At 46.5% G+C, this 18,340-nt stretch overlaps 1 protein-coding gene across 2 annotated transcripts in view; it reads right to left on the bottom strand.

The window, feature by feature from the left end:
- Positions 1 to 582: 582 nt before the first annotated feature.
- The window catches only part of NFKB1 (nuclear factor kappa B subunit 1), a 109,805-nt gene continuing 92,047 nt past the window's right edge, over positions 583 to 18,340 (bottom strand). For both annotated transcript variants that reach the window (XM_028091231.2, XM_028091232.2), the window contains exons 16-24: positions 15,169 to 15,283; positions 10,079 to 10,280; positions 9,440 to 9,609; positions 8,996 to 9,098; positions 6,568 to 6,692; positions 5,105 to 5,171; positions 4,614 to 4,786; positions 3,689 to 3,869; positions 583 to 1,434 (exon numbers count right to left, since the gene is read on the bottom strand). In XM_028091231.2, coding sequence (XP_027947032.1) covers positions 1,277 to 1,434; positions 3,689 to 3,869; positions 4,614 to 4,786; positions 5,105 to 5,171; positions 6,568 to 6,692; positions 8,996 to 9,098; positions 9,440 to 9,609; positions 10,079 to 10,280; positions 15,169 to 15,283 — 1,294 coding nt within the window. In that variant the 3' untranslated portion in view covers positions 583 to 1,276. The remainder of the gene's footprint in view (positions 1,435 to 3,688; positions 3,870 to 4,613; positions 4,787 to 5,104; positions 5,172 to 6,567; positions 6,693 to 8,995; positions 9,099 to 9,439; positions 9,610 to 10,078; positions 10,281 to 15,168; positions 15,284 to 18,340) is intronic.

Genomic DNA, 18,340 nt, shown 5'->3' on the forward strand with positions numbered 1-18,340 from the left:
AGGGGGGCTTGGGAGCACACACGGCCCTTCACCGTCGTCCCACGCCAGGGAGCCTTTGTACACTACGTCCATCGGTGTTACTTGGGGGCATCAGGGACATGAGCGTGAACTGGTGGGGCGGCTCTCTGTGGCCGAGGCGATCCCCAAAGGAACTGACAGGTAGAGAGGCCTTTAGCCAAGTGGGCTCCTGGCGGCTGGGTCTACACGGCCTTCGTTAAAGAGGGTTCTTGGTTGCATATCACAGTGTTCATCACAGCACCCGTGTGCTGAGACCGCAAGACCTGATGCTTCGCAGGGGCCCTGAGAGCACCCTGAGGGGTGCGGAGGACTGGTGTCCAATGAGGTGGCGGGAGGTGAGGCGGTACAGCCTGAATGAAATGAGCCAAGCGAGAATTCGACAAACCCAAAGCTTTCATCTCAGCTTAAAACACTGCTCTTTTGATCTTTTTTTTTTTTTTTTGGTTCATTTCTGGGTTAAAAACTGGGCTCTAAAGGGGAATGTGAATGTGATAACGGGCTGTGGAATGATCCCATGATTATAAGGAATCATCTTAGAAAAGTATTTCTGGAGATCAAACAAAATGAGATCATCAATTTGCTTTTCCTTTTATTATAAAAGTAAAATAAAAAATAGCATTTATAAATCCAACATCTTTTCCTTTAAAGTATTTGATCTAAAAAACATATTTACAATAGCAAAATGCAGAAAAGGGGGGAAAAGACCTTTTTCAGCACTGATTGTTACGTTTACATAATGACATCACATGTTCTTTTTTCAAATCACATAGATAACCACATTAGGAAAAGCAGTCAAGGCTTTTTTTTTTTTTAATTATACACCACATCACTTTCATTTTAAAAATATCCCTTTTCATAATCCTTAATCTGAATGCACGACAGTGCTGTGGACGGCCAGAGAGAAGACCAGGTGGGGACTGGGCCGCCTTTTAATGCCGGTGGGAGTGCGGGGGTGGGGGGCAGCAGCAGTGACAACGGGAAGCAGCTGGGAAAGCTCACTAAGCGAAATCGCCCACGGCGAGGCGGCGGGCCGGCCGGCGACCACTCGGGACCATGTGTTCGTGGATGGGACTAGTAACATTCCCGTGAGAACCGAGGAAAGAAGCCGACTTCGAAGGGCCTTGAATGAAATTCCGAGAGATTCAGGCAGGCTGGTTTTCCTCTGAGCTCCTGCGGATGCACTTCGGCTTCCTTATTTTGGACGATGGTGGAATTTCAGAGCTTTGGTTTACACGGCGTGAGGGAAAGGGCCGGCAGGCTAGATTTTGCCCTCTATGGGTCCTTCCTGTCCGTACTCGTGGGGCACTTTGCTAAGAGTCAGCAAGGAGCTGCCGCTGGTCAGAGACTCTGTAAAGCTGAGTTTGCGGAAGGACGTCTCCACGCCGCTGTCGCAGATGCTGTCGTCTCGGGCCTCGTCTGGGGGAAGAAGCACAGATTCACTGGGGCACAGCTGGGGGAAAAGGCAGAGCTGTGGCTCTCATACACCTTCTATGCCAGCCGGGCTCCGAGTCTGGCTCTAAGAGGCTCTCCGGCAGCAGCTCTGCCTGTCCCCAGGCCCCCACCCCCACCCCGTGCCACCCGCCTGTCACTATGTCCCTACTGAGCTCGCCAGCCGAGGGAGGCAGAGCCCCGAGCAACAGAAAAACCGTGAAGACATCAAGATTAGGCAAATGTTTTCAAATCTCTTTCTTACCGTCACGTTTATCAGAATCCTTTCTGATTTCTCCTAACTCATGGTGGGCCTTTTTTTCTTAGAAATCAGGTGTATTTTTCCAACCACTGTATTACCTATTTTCCAGCTGGGGAAATTGCTGAACCCAGGCAAAATAAATGCGTGACTGAAGTAGGAACTAAAAATGAGATATTTCTCTGGGCCTCACGTGCTAGTAAATGCTACACATTGCCTCAAAAACCTTCCGGTAGCAGAGAAAAAGATAAGGTGATTATGATGAAAAGGAGTCTGTGATGAACAATTAGGTCACATTGTCCTTGTTGACAAGTGTCTTTAGAGATCTGAACAATGTTGAATTATTTCCTATAGAGAGAAACTGATCAAAGAAACAAAGTCTGATATACACAAATCAAAATGCTATCTTCTCGTATATTAAGTTCCAGTATTAAAATATAAAGACCCTAATGGCAGTGACACACTATTGTCTTATTACTAATTTGGTTGATTTATTGATTCATTTGATTCACTCACCCAATCTTTGATGGGTTTCTATTATGTGTAGGAGGAATTTTAAAAATAACTACAAGTCAGAGATCAAATCAAATGTTAAAGATGTAAGTATTTTCCTATTTCTTTGTGTGGAAGGAGCATCAGGTCATGAGATAGGAGATGACGGTTGTTTTGCTGGTGGCTACATTACTCCTTCCAAAGTGTGCCACATCTGTTCTTACTCTCCTAGAAAGGCCCCTGACAAGGTGACACTTGGGCTGAAACTGAAGGGCAAGAAGGAGCCACGAGGTGAAGATCTTTGCAGGGAAGGGGAAGAGAAGGTTCCGGTCCGAAGATGGGATCAGACTTGTGAGCAAAGGGTTTGGGGGACGGGGGGGTACAGGGAAGTGGGGCAGGAGGAAAGGCACATGAAAGGGATTTGCGAGAGAGAATGGATAAAGGAACCCTGCCTTTATTACTTACTGCTCCATCTTCAGAGCCTCAAACAGGGCTAGGCACACAGGATGTGTTCAATAAAGATTTGGTGAGTGGACAGGTATAACTGGAAGGTACACAACAGGTATGGGCATAGCGCTACTTTTTAAAAAGACTCTTAGTGCCTGTTGTGTCACGAGTGGACTGAAGGGAGGGGAGCAGACCGGAAGCAGGGAGACTGACCAGGAGCTGCTGCAAGAACTGAGGCAAGAAATGAAGCGTAGATGGACAAGAGAGGTTGTCCCAGCGGAAGGACTGGGGGCTACGTGCGTGTTGACTGCGAGCAGCAAGTGTCCGTAGACGAGGCTCAGATTTTTGTTTTAACCTCCTGGAGGATATGGCAGAGCTTCTGCCCGACACGGCCAACTGTTGGTCTCTCAAGGACGCGGGAATTCAGGTTGCTGCTGTGTTCTTGGTGGGGACTGAGAGAGGGAGGGTCCAGACAGAGCAAGCGCCGAGTGGTTGCTGAGAGAGTGTGAGAATACATTTGGCGGGAGACAAAGGGTTACTGGGCTGTTGGGAGTACGTTCTGTGGCATGTTTCAGGTGGGTGACAGAGGCTCAGTGCTGGGGGCCTGGAGGAGGCGCAGGGAGAAGGTGAAACCACTTCTGGGCCGAGGTGAGGAGCTGAGGGTGCTGTGGTGGGAACTGTGGTGTCATCCCCAGTCTGGGGCCAGTCCTGGCTCTCTACGCCTTGCTCTGTGAGTTTCTTTCTCTCTTTTACATTTAAGAAGTGAGAGAAACACTATTAGCCTTAAGCAGCCACATCATGTTGTTTTTAGTATTTAGTACGAATCCAAGTGACTCCCGGGTCAACGTGACTGCTTCTGGGGAGAGCAGCCCACCTGACCGGCAGCATTAGGAGAGGCACAGAGGGGAGCACCTGTGAGCTGCGGGGGTGACAGGCACACGGGACAGGGGATGACGGCAGGGAGGACAGCCACAGCCCAAGACGCTGAGACACAGCCTGGGGAGCAGGAGGTTACCTCAGGGGCTGGTTCTGTTCTTCCCTTACCTAATGGCGACCTCGTGGAGGCAGGTGAGAGGGGCAGCGAGAGGGTCTGAGGTGCCACCTTCCCGGGGCCGGAGGCCACAGTTCCCGGGGCGCAGAAGGCCGCCTGGATCACTTCGATGGCTTCGGTGTAGCCCATCTGTCTCAGGGCCTCCACCAGCTCTCTTACTGTCCCCCCGGAGACCTGCGCGAGAGACAGGAAGTGTGTGTTCCCAAAGTGTTCCTGAGCCGGGAGCCAGCAGGTGGCCTGGGGCCACGACGCACGCCCCACTCCCCCTCTGCGAGTGCCCTGGGCCAAGAGGGCTCAGACCGAAGCCAGCTGCTGAGCCACACGGCCTTCGCGTCGAGCTTCCTGTGTCAGCTCCGAGACCGCTCAGGAAATCAGACAAGCGGCTTCCAGTAAGCGCGGAGGGCGGCAAGGGGGAGAGGGGCTGAGGCAGTGAAACCCTACCTGCCACCAAGGTCATGCAGTATTCCTGTTTAGGCAGAAGCTCTGAAAACCACTGAGAAGCCAGAGCGAACGAGGGCATTTTCAGTAGACAATGATTTCACCTTACAGAAAACTGACTCCGTGTCCCGACACGGGATCGAGGCACGCTCTTGGGGATGGGAAGATAACGCATGTGGATCACAGTCTATCAAGTTGGTTTGGGGGGCGGTCAGAATTCGGCGACAACCCTGACCCTCTACCTAGGATTTCTGCAGGAAATCCCAAAGTATTTGAAAATCGGGAACACCTTAGGGTATCTGAAAACTGCCTTCTTCAGAAGGCGGGTTTCCACCCTGGCCTGGGTCACCCTCCCAGGACAGGGGTAATGACTGATTTTCCTCCTCAGAGTTAAGGGCGGTGGGGCAGGGGGGACGACCATGCCCAGGTCAGCGACGTTAACAGAAGAGAGTCAAGTACAAATGTGAGGTGATGGGTTACCTCGTAGTTGTCCATAAGAGTTTTAGAAGGAGCAGGACTCAGCCGGAAGGCATTATTCAGTATCCCCAGACCTAGTTTCTGTGCCAGAGTTGCCCAGTTCTTGTCCGGATCAGGGATTTCTAGCAACTTGTAGAGCTGCAGCTTTGCATCCTCCGTCAGCTGTTTCATGTCTCCTGAAGGAATGAAGAAGAAGCACAGCTGTCCCAAGCGACCGGAGACATCGGCGGGGACTGAGCACGGCCACGCTGCTGCCCTCGGGCTCCCAGTGGGAGCACTGAAGCTGCTTTACTTGGAGTCGGCAGCAGCCCCGCTGAGTAACAGCAGTATGTGTGCTTTAGCAGATTACAACTGGACGGTCTCCTCTGCATATGTCCAGGATCTTTCGATGCTGGAATAAGCCATCGAGCCTTTCACAGTTCGGCCTGGATGATGCTGCTTCTCCCTTAGCCCTTTACATGACTGTGTGGAGGGAACACTGGTTAAGAACTCACCTTGTGCAAGTAAATCATCAGATGTAAACTCTGGCTCATATGGTTTCCCATTTAATATATCAAACACCTGTTGGGGAGAAAACCGTGGAGAAACATTATACATTAAAGGGACCAGAACGGGAGTCAGTTTCTTTGTAATGAAGAACTGTGTCCTCCTGAGGAGGGCCTAGTACCCCAAAGATGGAGGAATGGGAAGGAGTTAGTCCCATGACCCACAAAGTCATGACAATGCCCTTTGGGCGAAGAAAAGCCCTGGGGGCTCTGGGGCCAGGAGGCGGGGCTCTACAGGGGCTTCTGAGGTGGGTAGGAAGACCCAAGCCAACCTTGCAGAGAGCCGGCACCATGGTCCTTCTGAAGGACAAAGACAGTCCAAGCCACCAGATCGGCCATGTGTTGGTTGGAGAGTCATCAGTAAGTGGTGTGTCCCCGAGGGCCTGGATGAGGACTGAGCTTACGCAGAGCTTACACTGAAGCCAGCCATGCCTCCTCACTGCCCCTCCTCCCTAGGAAAAGCCTTCTGAGAACGAATTCTATAAACTTGCTCAAACTGAGGGACGGTAATGCTCACAAGGCTTGATGTTCTCTTTCCAGCGCCAGCTACATTTTAAACTGAAAAGTCTTAGGTTAAAAGGAAAAACACAATTCTGTAGCTATGGAGACCCTTCTGTGTGCTCTGCAGTCACTCTGTGCTCGCTGACTTAGGTGAGGACATGGGGTCACTGAAGTGGGTTATCTTTGTGTGTTCTGTGGTGAGGCTTCTGGGAAAGCCAGGTGCTCAGCATTAAAGGGGAACCATGTGGTCTCTGCCAGGGTCACTCAGCTCAACACCATGGACCTCGAAGGGGCAAATAAGCAGTTTTTGGATGTGCAGCAGCGCTTGGCCCTAAGAAAGTCAATTTTGTTGTGTTGGAGATCCGTCTGCTACCCGTGTCCTCCCTCTGGCTCTTCTCCCTGGGCCGTGAAGACCTACTCACTGCTTTTCATCTTCAGACCTCAGGTCACTGGAGTTTGGAGGAAGAGTTTAAGTCTATTTACTATGTTTATAGGTATTAAAATCCTCAGAAGAATCCCTGGGTTCTTTTTATGTAAAGAAATCACTTAGCAAAGTTCTAAGCCAATTGTAACATTTCTCCTAGCTTCCGAAATGGAGACGGGGACCATTCTGGTGTGAGCTCAGAACGGGAAACTCTTGCGTGAATTTTGTGTTTTCTCTTGCGGAACCCTCTCTCACAACTTAACCGTGATCTGATTAGGCATACACTTTCATACTCATAACTCCGCTGACCTAGATCTTTCATGGATAGGCTTTTCAAGATAAATATGTCTCTTGATAAGCAGACTTTCTTAAAAATAAAAGGCTTGCTCTTTGGGGAGTAAAAACCCAAGAAGACCATCTGTTCTTATATTCCTGAATCATTAGCTCCCTCCGGAGCTGCCATCAAACAGACTGGAGCCACACGTACCTGCCAGTTGGTGGCCATATCTAGAGGTGTGGTTCCAGGCACGACTCCTTCATCCTCTCCATCTTTTTCCCAAGAGTCATCCAGGTCATAGAGAGGCTCAAAGTTCTCCACCAGGGGATCTGCACCTGTTAAGTCAAGTTACACAGCATTAGGTAAACCCCGATCCTGTCGACTCTGAAATGCCTGCAGAGGTCAGATTTCCAAAGGCAAAGCACAACAGCTACTCGAGGCAATTACCTGGATAATTTTTATTACATAAAACATGCTTCCACTGAAATATTCAGAGAACTTCTTTTAAATTCTAATTTATTTTGACTGTAAAGATGTCTTATGATACTCTATATAGCCAAGGACATTTTCAAAGACAAAAGACTTGGAAGTACCCTGACCCTCACATTTAACTCTCTATGACAGGTTTCAACCAAATGATACACCTTTAAGCTGAGGAGGAACGGCAGCAATTTACAGGGGCTGGGCTGCACCCTTAGGATTCAGGACCTAATTTAATGTTCAAGTTTTTGCCCACCACTGCACATGTCTCAGGCTGTTCTCCCACTTGCTCAAAAGAGCAAACTTTGCTGTATAGGGACAACAGGCTCACTTTTATTCCTGGGTACAGCACTGCCAGGGTCCCGATCCTTAAACAGACGAACACCGTAAAAACCTTCTCCTACGATGTACAGTAATTGAAAATTTTAGGGCTGATCTTGGAAAAATCTAGTCTGTTTCTTAATGTGCAGCAAGAAAACACCAAAAGTAACTCAGAGATTAGAGCTAGTTACCTCTTAGAGGCTTAGAGACTATTTTTATGAGAGTGTTTAGTATAATGTCTAACGAACAGTAGTCAGTTCAGTACACCCTTCTGGGAAGAACTTGTTTTTATCTTGCTGGGAGATCATTTGCTTTGTGCCAACTTCAATAACAGGAGAGGGCCTAATGAGAGTCAGAGAAGGATCTTCATGCTGTTTCTTATTTCAACCTTCCAGCCCGGGCCTGATCTAGAAGGCAGTGAGTGCCATCTGACCATGGAAACAGAATAGAAACAAGAGGAACAATTTATGGGCTGGAGAAAGCTAGAGGAGCTAAGCTATCTGTTCCCGAAGTTACCTTCTTCATGACTGGGAGCTCAGGACTAGGTTTTTCACCCGAGTGCCTTCATTTATATCATGGAGAAACTGTTACTCGCCACTCCTTTCATGGGATATTAAGAATTCAAGAGAAAGCATTTTTGAAAGGGTTATAGCTTCTTGTATGAAGGCATTTCTTAATTATAACCAGTGACTTCCCAAACTATTCATACATTCTGCAATCGGAGTCTCTTGTCCAAGAGAAAGTTTGACTTGACCGAGACGAAGAAAAGAAAAGGCAATTGTTTATTTGGATGTGATTTTATTTGCTTAGAACTATGTGGGGCTCCCAAAGAAAAAGTCTGTACGTCTTTCTGGACTCAGTTTTTAAAGAGGTATTTAACTCGCTCTGTTTTCTTGAATTTATCAAGCATTTATTTTCTAAAAAAGTTTTAAATAACCTCTATAGTAAATCAGGTAGCTCAAGGTTTGAGAGACTACTCCCACTAAGCATGTGTTGAGGTTCTAAGTATACAAGGCAAGAGAGATTCAAGGGTGAGCAGGGATAATCTTCTATGCTTCACAGAACTAGAGAATTAAATGGAATAACACCTGCAGATCCCTGAGCAGAGCAGGGGAGAGAAACAGTAGAGAGAATAGTCTGGAAGCTCAGATGGACGAGGTGTGATTCATAGTTATGCCTTTACTAGGACCCCAGGACTGGGTCCCACAGGTCTCTTCAGTCTGTTTCGTCTGCTGTGAGGTGGGAAAAATAATAATGGTACTTACCTCTAAGGGTTGTTGCAGATTAAATGAGACAGCGCGTCTGACAGGCCTAGCACAGGGCCTGACACATAGTAAGGTCAATAAATGCTAGCAAGTTCTAGTGCCTCACATACGGTAGTACTCAATACACTGTCCATTTGTTTTTTCCTATTATTTCTACTTCTAAGGGACCTCTCTTGCCGAAGGAAATTTTAAAATGTCTTCTACCAATCAACTTTTTTCCTGGAGACTTCTGACATGATCCGAGGCTGGTACTGTATCCGATTTCTTTAAGGAATCAAATTCAACTTTAAGAAAGATCTCCTGTCATGGGAGCCAACCTAAACCACCAATATCCAAAACAAACGGATGAACTAGAGGGTAAAGACTGACATGACCATCAGGATGGAGCCCAGGATTACAAGTCCCAGCAGTGCCATTCCAGGGGGCCGTGGAAGTGTGACTTTTATTTACTCCTGCATTTCAGCAGGAGCTCCTCGGCTTACAGAAGGAGGCGGGGCTGTTCAACCCGGAGGAGTTGGGTTTGCATTCCCGATAGCACGTTCCAGCTCTACCCGCCAGGCCGCCTTCCTTACCTGCCGCTTTGAGAAGAGCTGCCAGCCTGGTGGACCCTCTCCCGGCTGCTATGTGCAGGGCTGTAGTCCCATCATAGGTGGTACTGTCTACATGGGCATCACCCTAAAATCCAGCCCACACAGGAAAGAGTTAGTGGAAGGTTCTCTCCCCCTTTAGACCCCACCTTCTCCTGTCAGCAGAAGCCCTAGGTCCTAGAAAAGGTCTTATTACTAGCCCGGTTGCTATGTGGGGCGGGCTCTGCCACTCGAGAAATGCGCAGTTAGAGAGAAGGGGCCGATGGTGTCACGACTGTCCAAAGCTGACTACCCCGAAGCCTCGAGTAGCTATGGAATAAAGAGAGGTGACCTCAGGGGGAAAGGCTGTTACTGACATCACTCCTTGAAAAGACGGTCCTAATGCCCCCTTGGGAATTCAACGCAAAGGCAAACACGCGCGTCGGTCACCTCCAGGAGCAGGCAGCCCGCCAGGGAGATGTTGTCGCGCTCCACGGCCAGGTGCAGCGCCGTGCGCCCGGACTTCCGCTCCTGCGCGTTGACGTCGGCGCCGGCTGCCGCCAGCAGCAGCAGGCACGGCATGCTGTTGCTCGTCACGGCTACGTGAATGGCGTTTAGACCTGCGGCCCAAGCACAGGGACGGTCATGCAGCTGGGAGGCTGCTCACAAGGCGGCAAAACTGGACCCCAGGGAGGGAATGCTGTCGACTCTCAGCACATCTAGTGTCTCTGCTCCAGAGAGCCTGGCAAGGCGCCGCAAGTCTGTTGTTCTGCATGGAAACCCACGGTCTCCTCGTATGTTCTCAGGAGACACTGAGGGCAAATAAACATTGTTTGGATAAACGATGCTTTCTACACCTCAAGACCAGTGTTTGCTCAGGCCTCTGCTTTTTCCACCTCCTAACAATTCCAAATCATCTTTAAAGAAATTAGGGCGAGCAACAGAAATTCTCAAGAGAGATGACAAACTCCAGGTGACTAAGGGAAGCACTTTTGGGTGCAAATCAAAGAACACACATTTAGCAAGTAGCTACCAATTGTTTAGAAAGCAGAGAGAGAAGGTTATCCACAAAGTCTGCTCGTCTCTTACCTTCCCCGTTAGGGTGGTCCATCAGTAGTGCTGCCTTCTTGTGCTTGAGTAAAATACTGAGAATTTTATCTTGTCCTTCTTTGGCAGCTAGGTGCAAAACAGAGTTACCCAAGCGGTCCAGAAGGCTCAGGTCGGCCCCAGCCCGCAGCAAGTCCTCCACCACAGCCTCCTGCTTGGTGATCACTGCCAGGTGCAAGGGTGTCTGGGGAGTGGAGAAGGGTCAGGAGATACACTGGTCAGCGGCAAACACTTGAACCGCCCCTTCCCCGGGCTTGAACCTATGGGTTTCGTGGCTGCGCTGCAATAGGCGGCCTCATGCCTCAGGGCCGTTTCCCATTGCCAGATTAACTCCTCTCTTTTGCAAATGAGTTACGCCCTGTTCCATGTCCTATGCTAATGAAGTGTGTATGCCGGACTGATATTGAGCCCGCGATAATTAAGATTATTTTTATATTTAGAATTCTTAATCGCTTTCTTGTTTCTCATTACAGCCTGCTGACCGCTGATACGTTAATTCTTCTCTTAATAAATTTAGTTTCCTTGAATTTGTAGCAGGAATCTATCTTCAGCTGATAATTTTGTATATTAACAAATCAAAGCAAGGCTACAGTTTTACTGAAGAGGGTGAAATGAACTAACTACTCAATAGAAACCAATTCACAAAGGTGCTGTCATTCTATATTGACGTGGAAAGTGAGTTTGCTGAAGTAAAAAATATTTTTCCGTGGGCTGGCTCTGTGATGAGACCAATCAATAGAACTCTGGGCACCCCCATTTTATAGCAGGTGTCAAAGGATTCTAAATGTCATAACCAGGACGATAGAACCGTCTCAGTAAGAGGGCTCAGATGAACAAGCGAGCCGAATCGCTAATACCTAATAGGTGCATACACAGTCCATTTGATTACTCTGCCCACAAAGTAGTGCCTCGGTGAATGCAAATGAGATGTTTTGCAAGCTGAGTGTTTTCAAAATGAGCAAGACAAACACAACTGCGAAAGTATCTTTCAAAGAACTGAGGCCACTGACAGAATGAGATATTTTTATACAAATCAGAATCCAGTCTGTCTAGTGACAATTTGCCTAAACTTTCTCTCTCGGTAGGCGATTCCTGGCCACAGCAGCGACAACAAGGGTAAGCCACTGACGCCGGGGCTGATGCAGGACAACCACAGCCCAGGAGGCGCTGCAAGATGCTCCCGCGGCTTCCGCTCCGTTACAGTGATAACTGCAGACAGCAGAAGCCAGACAGGCTTTTGGACCAAATTTCCATTCTCTCTTTTTTTCATCTTTTATACCCCAGCTTGAAATAGAATGATGTCCTCAAAAACTTTAGATACTGTAGCCAAGAGCCTTCTTCTTAAGAAATAAATATGTAAAAAAAAAAGGTGCATTTATTAATATGACATGCTATTTGGGGAGATGAAAAAAATCTGAGAGAGAATGAGATTGTAAAAATGATCTGAAATTATGAAATATTATACCACTCAGAAATTTGTAATTATCTGTAGTTTTAATATGATTTTTTTCACGTTATACAAATTCTGTTACTATGAGTAAGAGAAGCTTTTTTTTTTTTTTAAAAACATAGTCCCACTGAAGGTTTTCTATGAAATTTCAGGCTTTAGATCTTTAACCCCAGGATTATATAACACAGTGTGGACTGTGTGTGAGAGTATAGTAAAATATCTATATTTATTTCAAGTGTCTATGTTTACGTAGCCACCATCTGGAAAAGTACTTACAAATGCAATAGTTATATTTGGGAGTGGGGTTGGGGGACTTGTATACTGCCAGGGAGGGCAACTTCTGATTTTCCAGTGTATTTCCTTATGTATGATTTAAAGAACTATGAACATATATTATATTTATAAAAATTAAAAACATAGAAGAAAAAAAAATCCACATGCACAAAACCCCTCATTAATAAATGTTTTATCTGCATATAAAACAATCCATATCAAACACACTGAAGGGGTGATCTATGGTGGGGAGACAAGAAGAGGAGAGGGCTTGAAGGCAAAAGATTTCAGAAATTTTCAGAAGAATCCTAACTCTATGCACTGGGATTATTTTGAGTGTATCTCTAGAGAGTGGGTGGGAAGAGAGATTTGATCATGACAGATGGTCACAGAAATGTACTAAGATTAGTGAATGGTATTTTGGGAGATTGTCTAAGACAATTGCCAAATAATCCAAATTACTTAGAGAACTGTATAATTTTTCCATCGAGAATAGTTACCAGAGAAACTTTACAAAGCTAAACGAGTCCAAATTTTAGCCTTTTCTAGTTCTCAAATTGAAGTTGCCGCTGGGTGTATGTTTGAGACCTAGAAGGCATTACCAGGGGATCCCAGAATCCCTGTCCATGAATGAGAGCGGTGCTAAGTTGGGGGAAAATGGACCTGTGTTCTCCCGAGAGTCCCCAAATCGGAAGGCAAGAAGCGTCAAAGGTGGTGGTTTCAAGATTTTTGTGTCTAGCACATCAGAGAGAGTCTCAATATACGTCACCAAATGATACAGTAAGGAGGTCAGCACATAATAAATCACGACTACTCATCCTGTTGTGCGGTGTCCTTTGCAGGGCCTATTTATAAACAAAAACAAGTAATTCCTTGAATCTGACCTACAGCCAGCGAAGCGAAGGCAGTCTTTGAAAGGAGGACCGAGAAGCGACAGAGTGCCATTCGTTCCCAGTTTTATTTGCACGCTCGTGCCGGTTGAGAGGAACAATCAGTCCTAAAGCCTGAGAGAGTCAAGCTTTCAGGGCCAGATGACTCTCCAAATACCAACAACCCCCAAGATGGTATGAAAATTTGAAGACATTCTTTAAATGTCTACCTAAAATTAGACTTCACCCTCATTACTTTATGAGTCAGTGAAGAATCCCCAACTTCGTTCTTCCGTTGACATTAAGCATTACCACCAGGGAAGGAGCTGAAAGCCTTACATCAAATGGGAAGCTTATTTCCCTTAATAAGGAAACACCTATTCACACATAACAATCTAGTGAGAGCTGCATGTCAACATTGTAGTTCTTTTGCTTCGAGGAGATAAAAATGACTCACAGCACCTGCTTTAACAACTCAGAACTGGAACAGGTACCTTTACTGTGCAATTAATTGTACATGATTGTGGGCCATATTTTTAGAGTGACAGGTATGCTCGGACCAGGCATCTTTGAGCACACTGTCCAGGCCAACGAGGGCTGGGAAGTCACTTTGGGTGGAGCAAACAGAAGGAGAAAATGAGAAAGCTGACAAGGGGCGAGATCAGGAGACTGGCACCAAAGCCAGGTAGGGTGGGGGCAAAGGCGGCTGGGAGGGGAGAGCGCCCCTTTGGCCAGAGTGGCTGGGTCAGGTCTCAGGCTCCAAACACCAGGCTCCAGGCTTTGGTTCTGCCAAGTGCAGCTCCAATTTCCTTTGCCCACCTAAGGTCTGCACGTGCCCATCAGGCAGCCTCACCGGGTCCCAGCTACCTTCTCTTGGCAACATCTGAGGACCTCTGTACCAGGGTTCCTCAAGTTGCTTTTGAACCCACAGAATTCCTGTTCAAACCCAATCTGAGCAAAACTCTGGTGTTTCCTGTCTTCCTTGATTTGAGCTTTCTGTTTTTGAAAGATGCTTTCTCCTCAACCAACCTTTTTTTACTTTTCTGTGTTCTGATTTCAGCACCCTTTATTTGATATACACTTAATCTAGATGTTGTCAAATGTGTTTCAGCAGACTTCAAAATTCTTACACATTATTGGCTTTCCAAACTTAATTTTTTTCAATTGTATTTTTCTTGACAGAAGTGACATGTTTACTCTAGGTTCTCCTGTACTGCATATTTGAAAGTTGTTACGAGAATAGATCTAAAAGTTCTTATCACAAGAAAAAAAATTTGTAACTACAGGCAGTGATGGATGACGTGTAAACCTATTTTGGTGATCTTTTTGCGATACATACAAATATCGAATTACTGGGCACCTTAAACTAATACAATGTTATATGTCAATTATATTTCAATTTAAACAAGAAGAAAAAGATGCTCAACATCACTCATCATCAGGGAAATGCAAATCAAAACCACAGTGAGATATCACCTCACAACTGTCAGAATGGCTAAAATCAAAACCACAAGAAACAAGCGTTGATGAGGATGTGGAGAAAAAGGAATCCTCTTGCACTACTGGTAGGAATGCAAGCTGGTGCAGCCTCTGTGGAGAACAGTGTGGAGGTTCCTCAAAAAATTAAAAATAGAGCTACCCTACAACCCAGTAATCCCACTATTGGGTATCTACCCCCAAAATACAAAAACACTAATTCAAAGGAATCCATGTACCCCTATGTTTATAGCAACATTACCTACAATAGTCAAACCATGGAAGCAGCCTAAGTGTCATCGACAGACGAACGGACAAAGAATTGATACACACACACACACACACACGTACACACACACACATACACACACACGCACACACACAGTGGAGTAATATTCAGCCATAAAAAAGAATGAAATCTTGCCATTTACAACAACATGGAAGGAGCTAGAGAGTATAATGCTAAGTGAAATAAGTCAGAGAAAGACAAATATCACACGATTTCACTCTGATGTGGAATTTAAGAAACAAAACAAACAAGCAAAGGGAAAAAAAAAAAGAGAGGGACAAACCAAGAAACAGACCCTTAACTATAAAGAACAAACTGATGGCTACCAGGGGGGAGGAGGGAGGGGGATGGGTGAAATAGGGGATGGGGATTAAAAAGTACACTTATTATAATGAAAAGAATAAAATAAATTTGAAAAAGAAAAAAAAAAAAGAAAATGGATCAACTCTTTGACAGATTTCTAAAGTTTGAACTTTGCCTTCCCCCAGCAGGATGCTGAATTTCCTTGTGGAGTGATTTCTATTATACTCACAGATTAAAGGATCCTGAATCATAAATAATATTCCCAAGTTATGGGCTTTTAGGATTTAACCTACAAAACAAAGCACTGTATTTGTGCTACTGTTAACATTAGAAATAACACGTACACACATGCACACACACACACGTAAGCATGTACAAACTGGATTTTTCTTCAGTTGGCATTTCCGCTTACCTGGTAGAGATCATTTCTCATATTGATAATGTCATCAGAAATCAAACCAGATGTGACTTCTAGTAGATCCCTCACAAGCTGAGCATGAAGATGGATGATTGCTAAGTGTAAGACACTGGAACAAAAACAGAGTGACACGAATCAACTAAAGGGTTAGTGTAAAAAAAAAAAAAAAAAAAAAAAAGATTCCCAAGAAAGGATCAGACTTGCAGACCGAACCTGGTTCTCATACTTCCTTTTATTTGGCCCCCAAATGTCTTGAATCTCAAATGTCTTGAATCTGAGGCGGGAATGTTCTACTGCCTACGCAGGCAGCTACACTCTTTTACCATGCCTGCCTGGCCTCTGGGGACATTTTGGTCTGACCTCGTGAGGCATAAAAGCACCTGGGCCTCGAGGGAAAGAGACGCAAGTTCAAATCCCAACTCTGCCTCCGTGTGATAGTTCAGGGCATTTTCTCTTCTAGCTTTTTCCTGGCTTCTGTTGACATACAGATGACGTATGTAAAAATGCCCGGCCCTAGGAACTGTTCAGGAAAATGTAGTTACCTCCCCTAACCTTCCAGCCGCCTCCAAAATACAGTGTGGTGGCTTCTGAAAGATCTTCCTAGATCCCAAGAAGGGCGAGTGGGGTCAGGCATTTCACTACTGGGAGAGGACTCTTGAGGTAAACTTCTGAAGGAACATGTGATTTTATTTCTTCCTTGCAAATACTCCCCCTGCCTGCAATGGTTTTGCTCCTCTTCTCTGCCTGGACAGTGCCTACTCCACCCTTCATATTCCGGTCAAACCTTACCTCCTCTTCGAACTTCCTAGGCAGAGCACATGGTCTCCCCTCAAGTTTACTGCTTGGTTATGCAACTGCGGTTTTCTGTCTTTCCCCCTCTCTGGCCTGTGATCTCAGGGCTGGTCCTCCCTGGGTCAGCCTTACAGCCCTGGCACACAATTCAGGCACTAAAATAAGGGTGACAGAATGAGCCTCAGGGCTTATGCTAATAGGGCTGAAAATATTGGCAGGTGCCAAGCATCAGTCCTAGGGACACAAAAAATTTTTTTAAAGATTTTATTTATTTGTCAGAGAGAGAGAGAGAGAAAGAGAGAGAGCTCGCACAAGTAGGGGGGAGGGGCAGAGAAAGAAGCAGGCTCTCCGCTGAGCAAGGAGCCCAATATGGGACTCGATCCCAGGACCCTGGGATCATGACCCGAGCCGAAGGCAGACGCTTAACTGACTGAGCCACCCAGGTGTCCCGACACAATTTTTTAATTGTTAAAAAAACTTACTACTAAAAATAATTTGAAAGGACTCAAAAAAGTGGATACTTTGGGTTTAGAGCTTCTATTTACCAGGCCATGCTAAGTAGTTCACATATATGACCTGATTTATTGTAACAAGAAGCCCAATGAGGTAGGTAATATTATCCTCATTTTTCAGATGATGAAATTGGGACTCACAGGTATAACAGAACTCAACCCACGTCACTTAGCTAGTGAGTGGCGAAGCTGGGAGCCCAGCCCAAGTCCAGTCCATCTGGCTCCAAAGCCACCTCTTCCTAATCCCTTAAGGCATCCCGATGTAGGAGGACATAGGCACTGCTCTGTAGAGCTGCAGATGAACCCCCAAGATAAGGAATATGCCAAAGTATGGACAGATTGCGATGGAGAGCATACTGAGTATCGCATGGTGGCAGGACATCTGGGATTTGAGGCACAGGCTAGATTTTGTCCAGTTGAAACATCTGAGGTGTCATGTTTTCAGGCCTCTTTCTTAGCAACAGTAAGTGCATCTTACTAGGGATTAACGTTGGCACAAGAGGGCCTAAAAAAACGAACTTGTGACTTCATTACTTGAGAGAGCAAACGAATGATGTCGAGGTTTCACTACTGTCTCTTGAAATGTGAGGCTGGAAGAAGCCTTCTAAAAAGGGCCCGAAGTCTGACGCAGACATGATGCACATGTACCAAGAAAAAGGTCATATTTCAAAACTGCCTAAAAATTTCCATGCGCAGCTCAGCATTTCACCGCAGAAGTACCTTCTCCCTCCCCCATAAATCTTCACACCCTCATGGGAATGTCCCCAACACCAGAAGTTCTTTTCTTCTCTTTATTGTATTTTCTGTGATGACTAATGGCTCCAGGACTCAGATTATTAGCTGAGCATGACAAGTTCAATGAAAACAGCCCTGAGGTGTGAGGACCAGCAGCTTTCCCCTGGCCACATTCTCATGAGGGTTCCTCTTGGGTCTCCCCTCTCCACCTCCAGCTGCGGCAAACCCTGAGAGCCTGCTGGTAGGAGTATATCTGGGATCCCAGGAGGGGACTCGAAGGATTCATGTTCTGCTTGGGCAGGGAAGACCACCTCCTGGGCCCCTCCGTATGCGTCCTTACACGTGCCTGCACCTGCCCCTCCATGCACCCACTGAATGCATGCGCCTTGTAGCTTCTGCGCAACCCTCCCTCCATAGGCCGCAGGCTCCCGCTAGCTTCCATGTGCTCATCTTTCTTAGGCTCCTCAATTCCGCAGGCCCATAAAAATGTCACCTGAAACACTGTTGTCTTGGGTAACTGGCTGCTTTCTCTTGTGGTTCTATGCTGCTGAATGCTAATTGGAGTCTTCAACCCCGTAAAAGCATTCTGCTGTTCACAGCATTACACAAAGGAGGCTGTACCAGTTCCTCTCGTACTGTATTAACAAGGCCAGTGGTTATACCACATCCTTGGTTACGCTGCAAGGAATGAGAACAAAGGTCTCTGTTTGAAACCCTGAGGTTGGCACTTTCCTAAAGCGTTCGGTTCAGTGTTTAAACCGAGGCTTAAAACGCAACACTCAAGAGCTCCTCTACAGAAAAGGATTTCTCGGGGTTGACACTATTTTTGGAAAGTTTTAGATAAGGCACTTGACTTGAATCTGAGGGCCGTTGTCTCTTGTTGTTCTCACAGGCTTTTGAGATCATTTTAGGAGCCTCAGTGCAAGGCCCAAGAGAACGGTTTTAGAAAGGAGCCAGGTGCTTTGCCAATATCAGCTCAGTAACAGCAGAGATTGACCACCGGTGCTTGGAATGCTCGCCTCCCACACGGCGTGAGGTAGAGCAGACACAGGGGCCTGACCGGTCACAGACTGGCAACCAGTAACGAAGGCAGGAGCGAAGGAACCAGTGCCTGGGAAAGAATGACA

The sequence above is a fragment of the Eumetopias jubatus genome, unplaced genomic scaffold (genome assembly GCF_037043125.1).
Source record: "Eumetopias jubatus isolate StellerSeaLion01/CBP00866 unplaced genomic scaffold, mEumJub1_p1.0 scaffold_2, whole genome shotgun sequence".
NCBI lineage: Eukaryota > Metazoa > Chordata > Mammalia > Carnivora > Otariidae > Eumetopias > Eumetopias jubatus.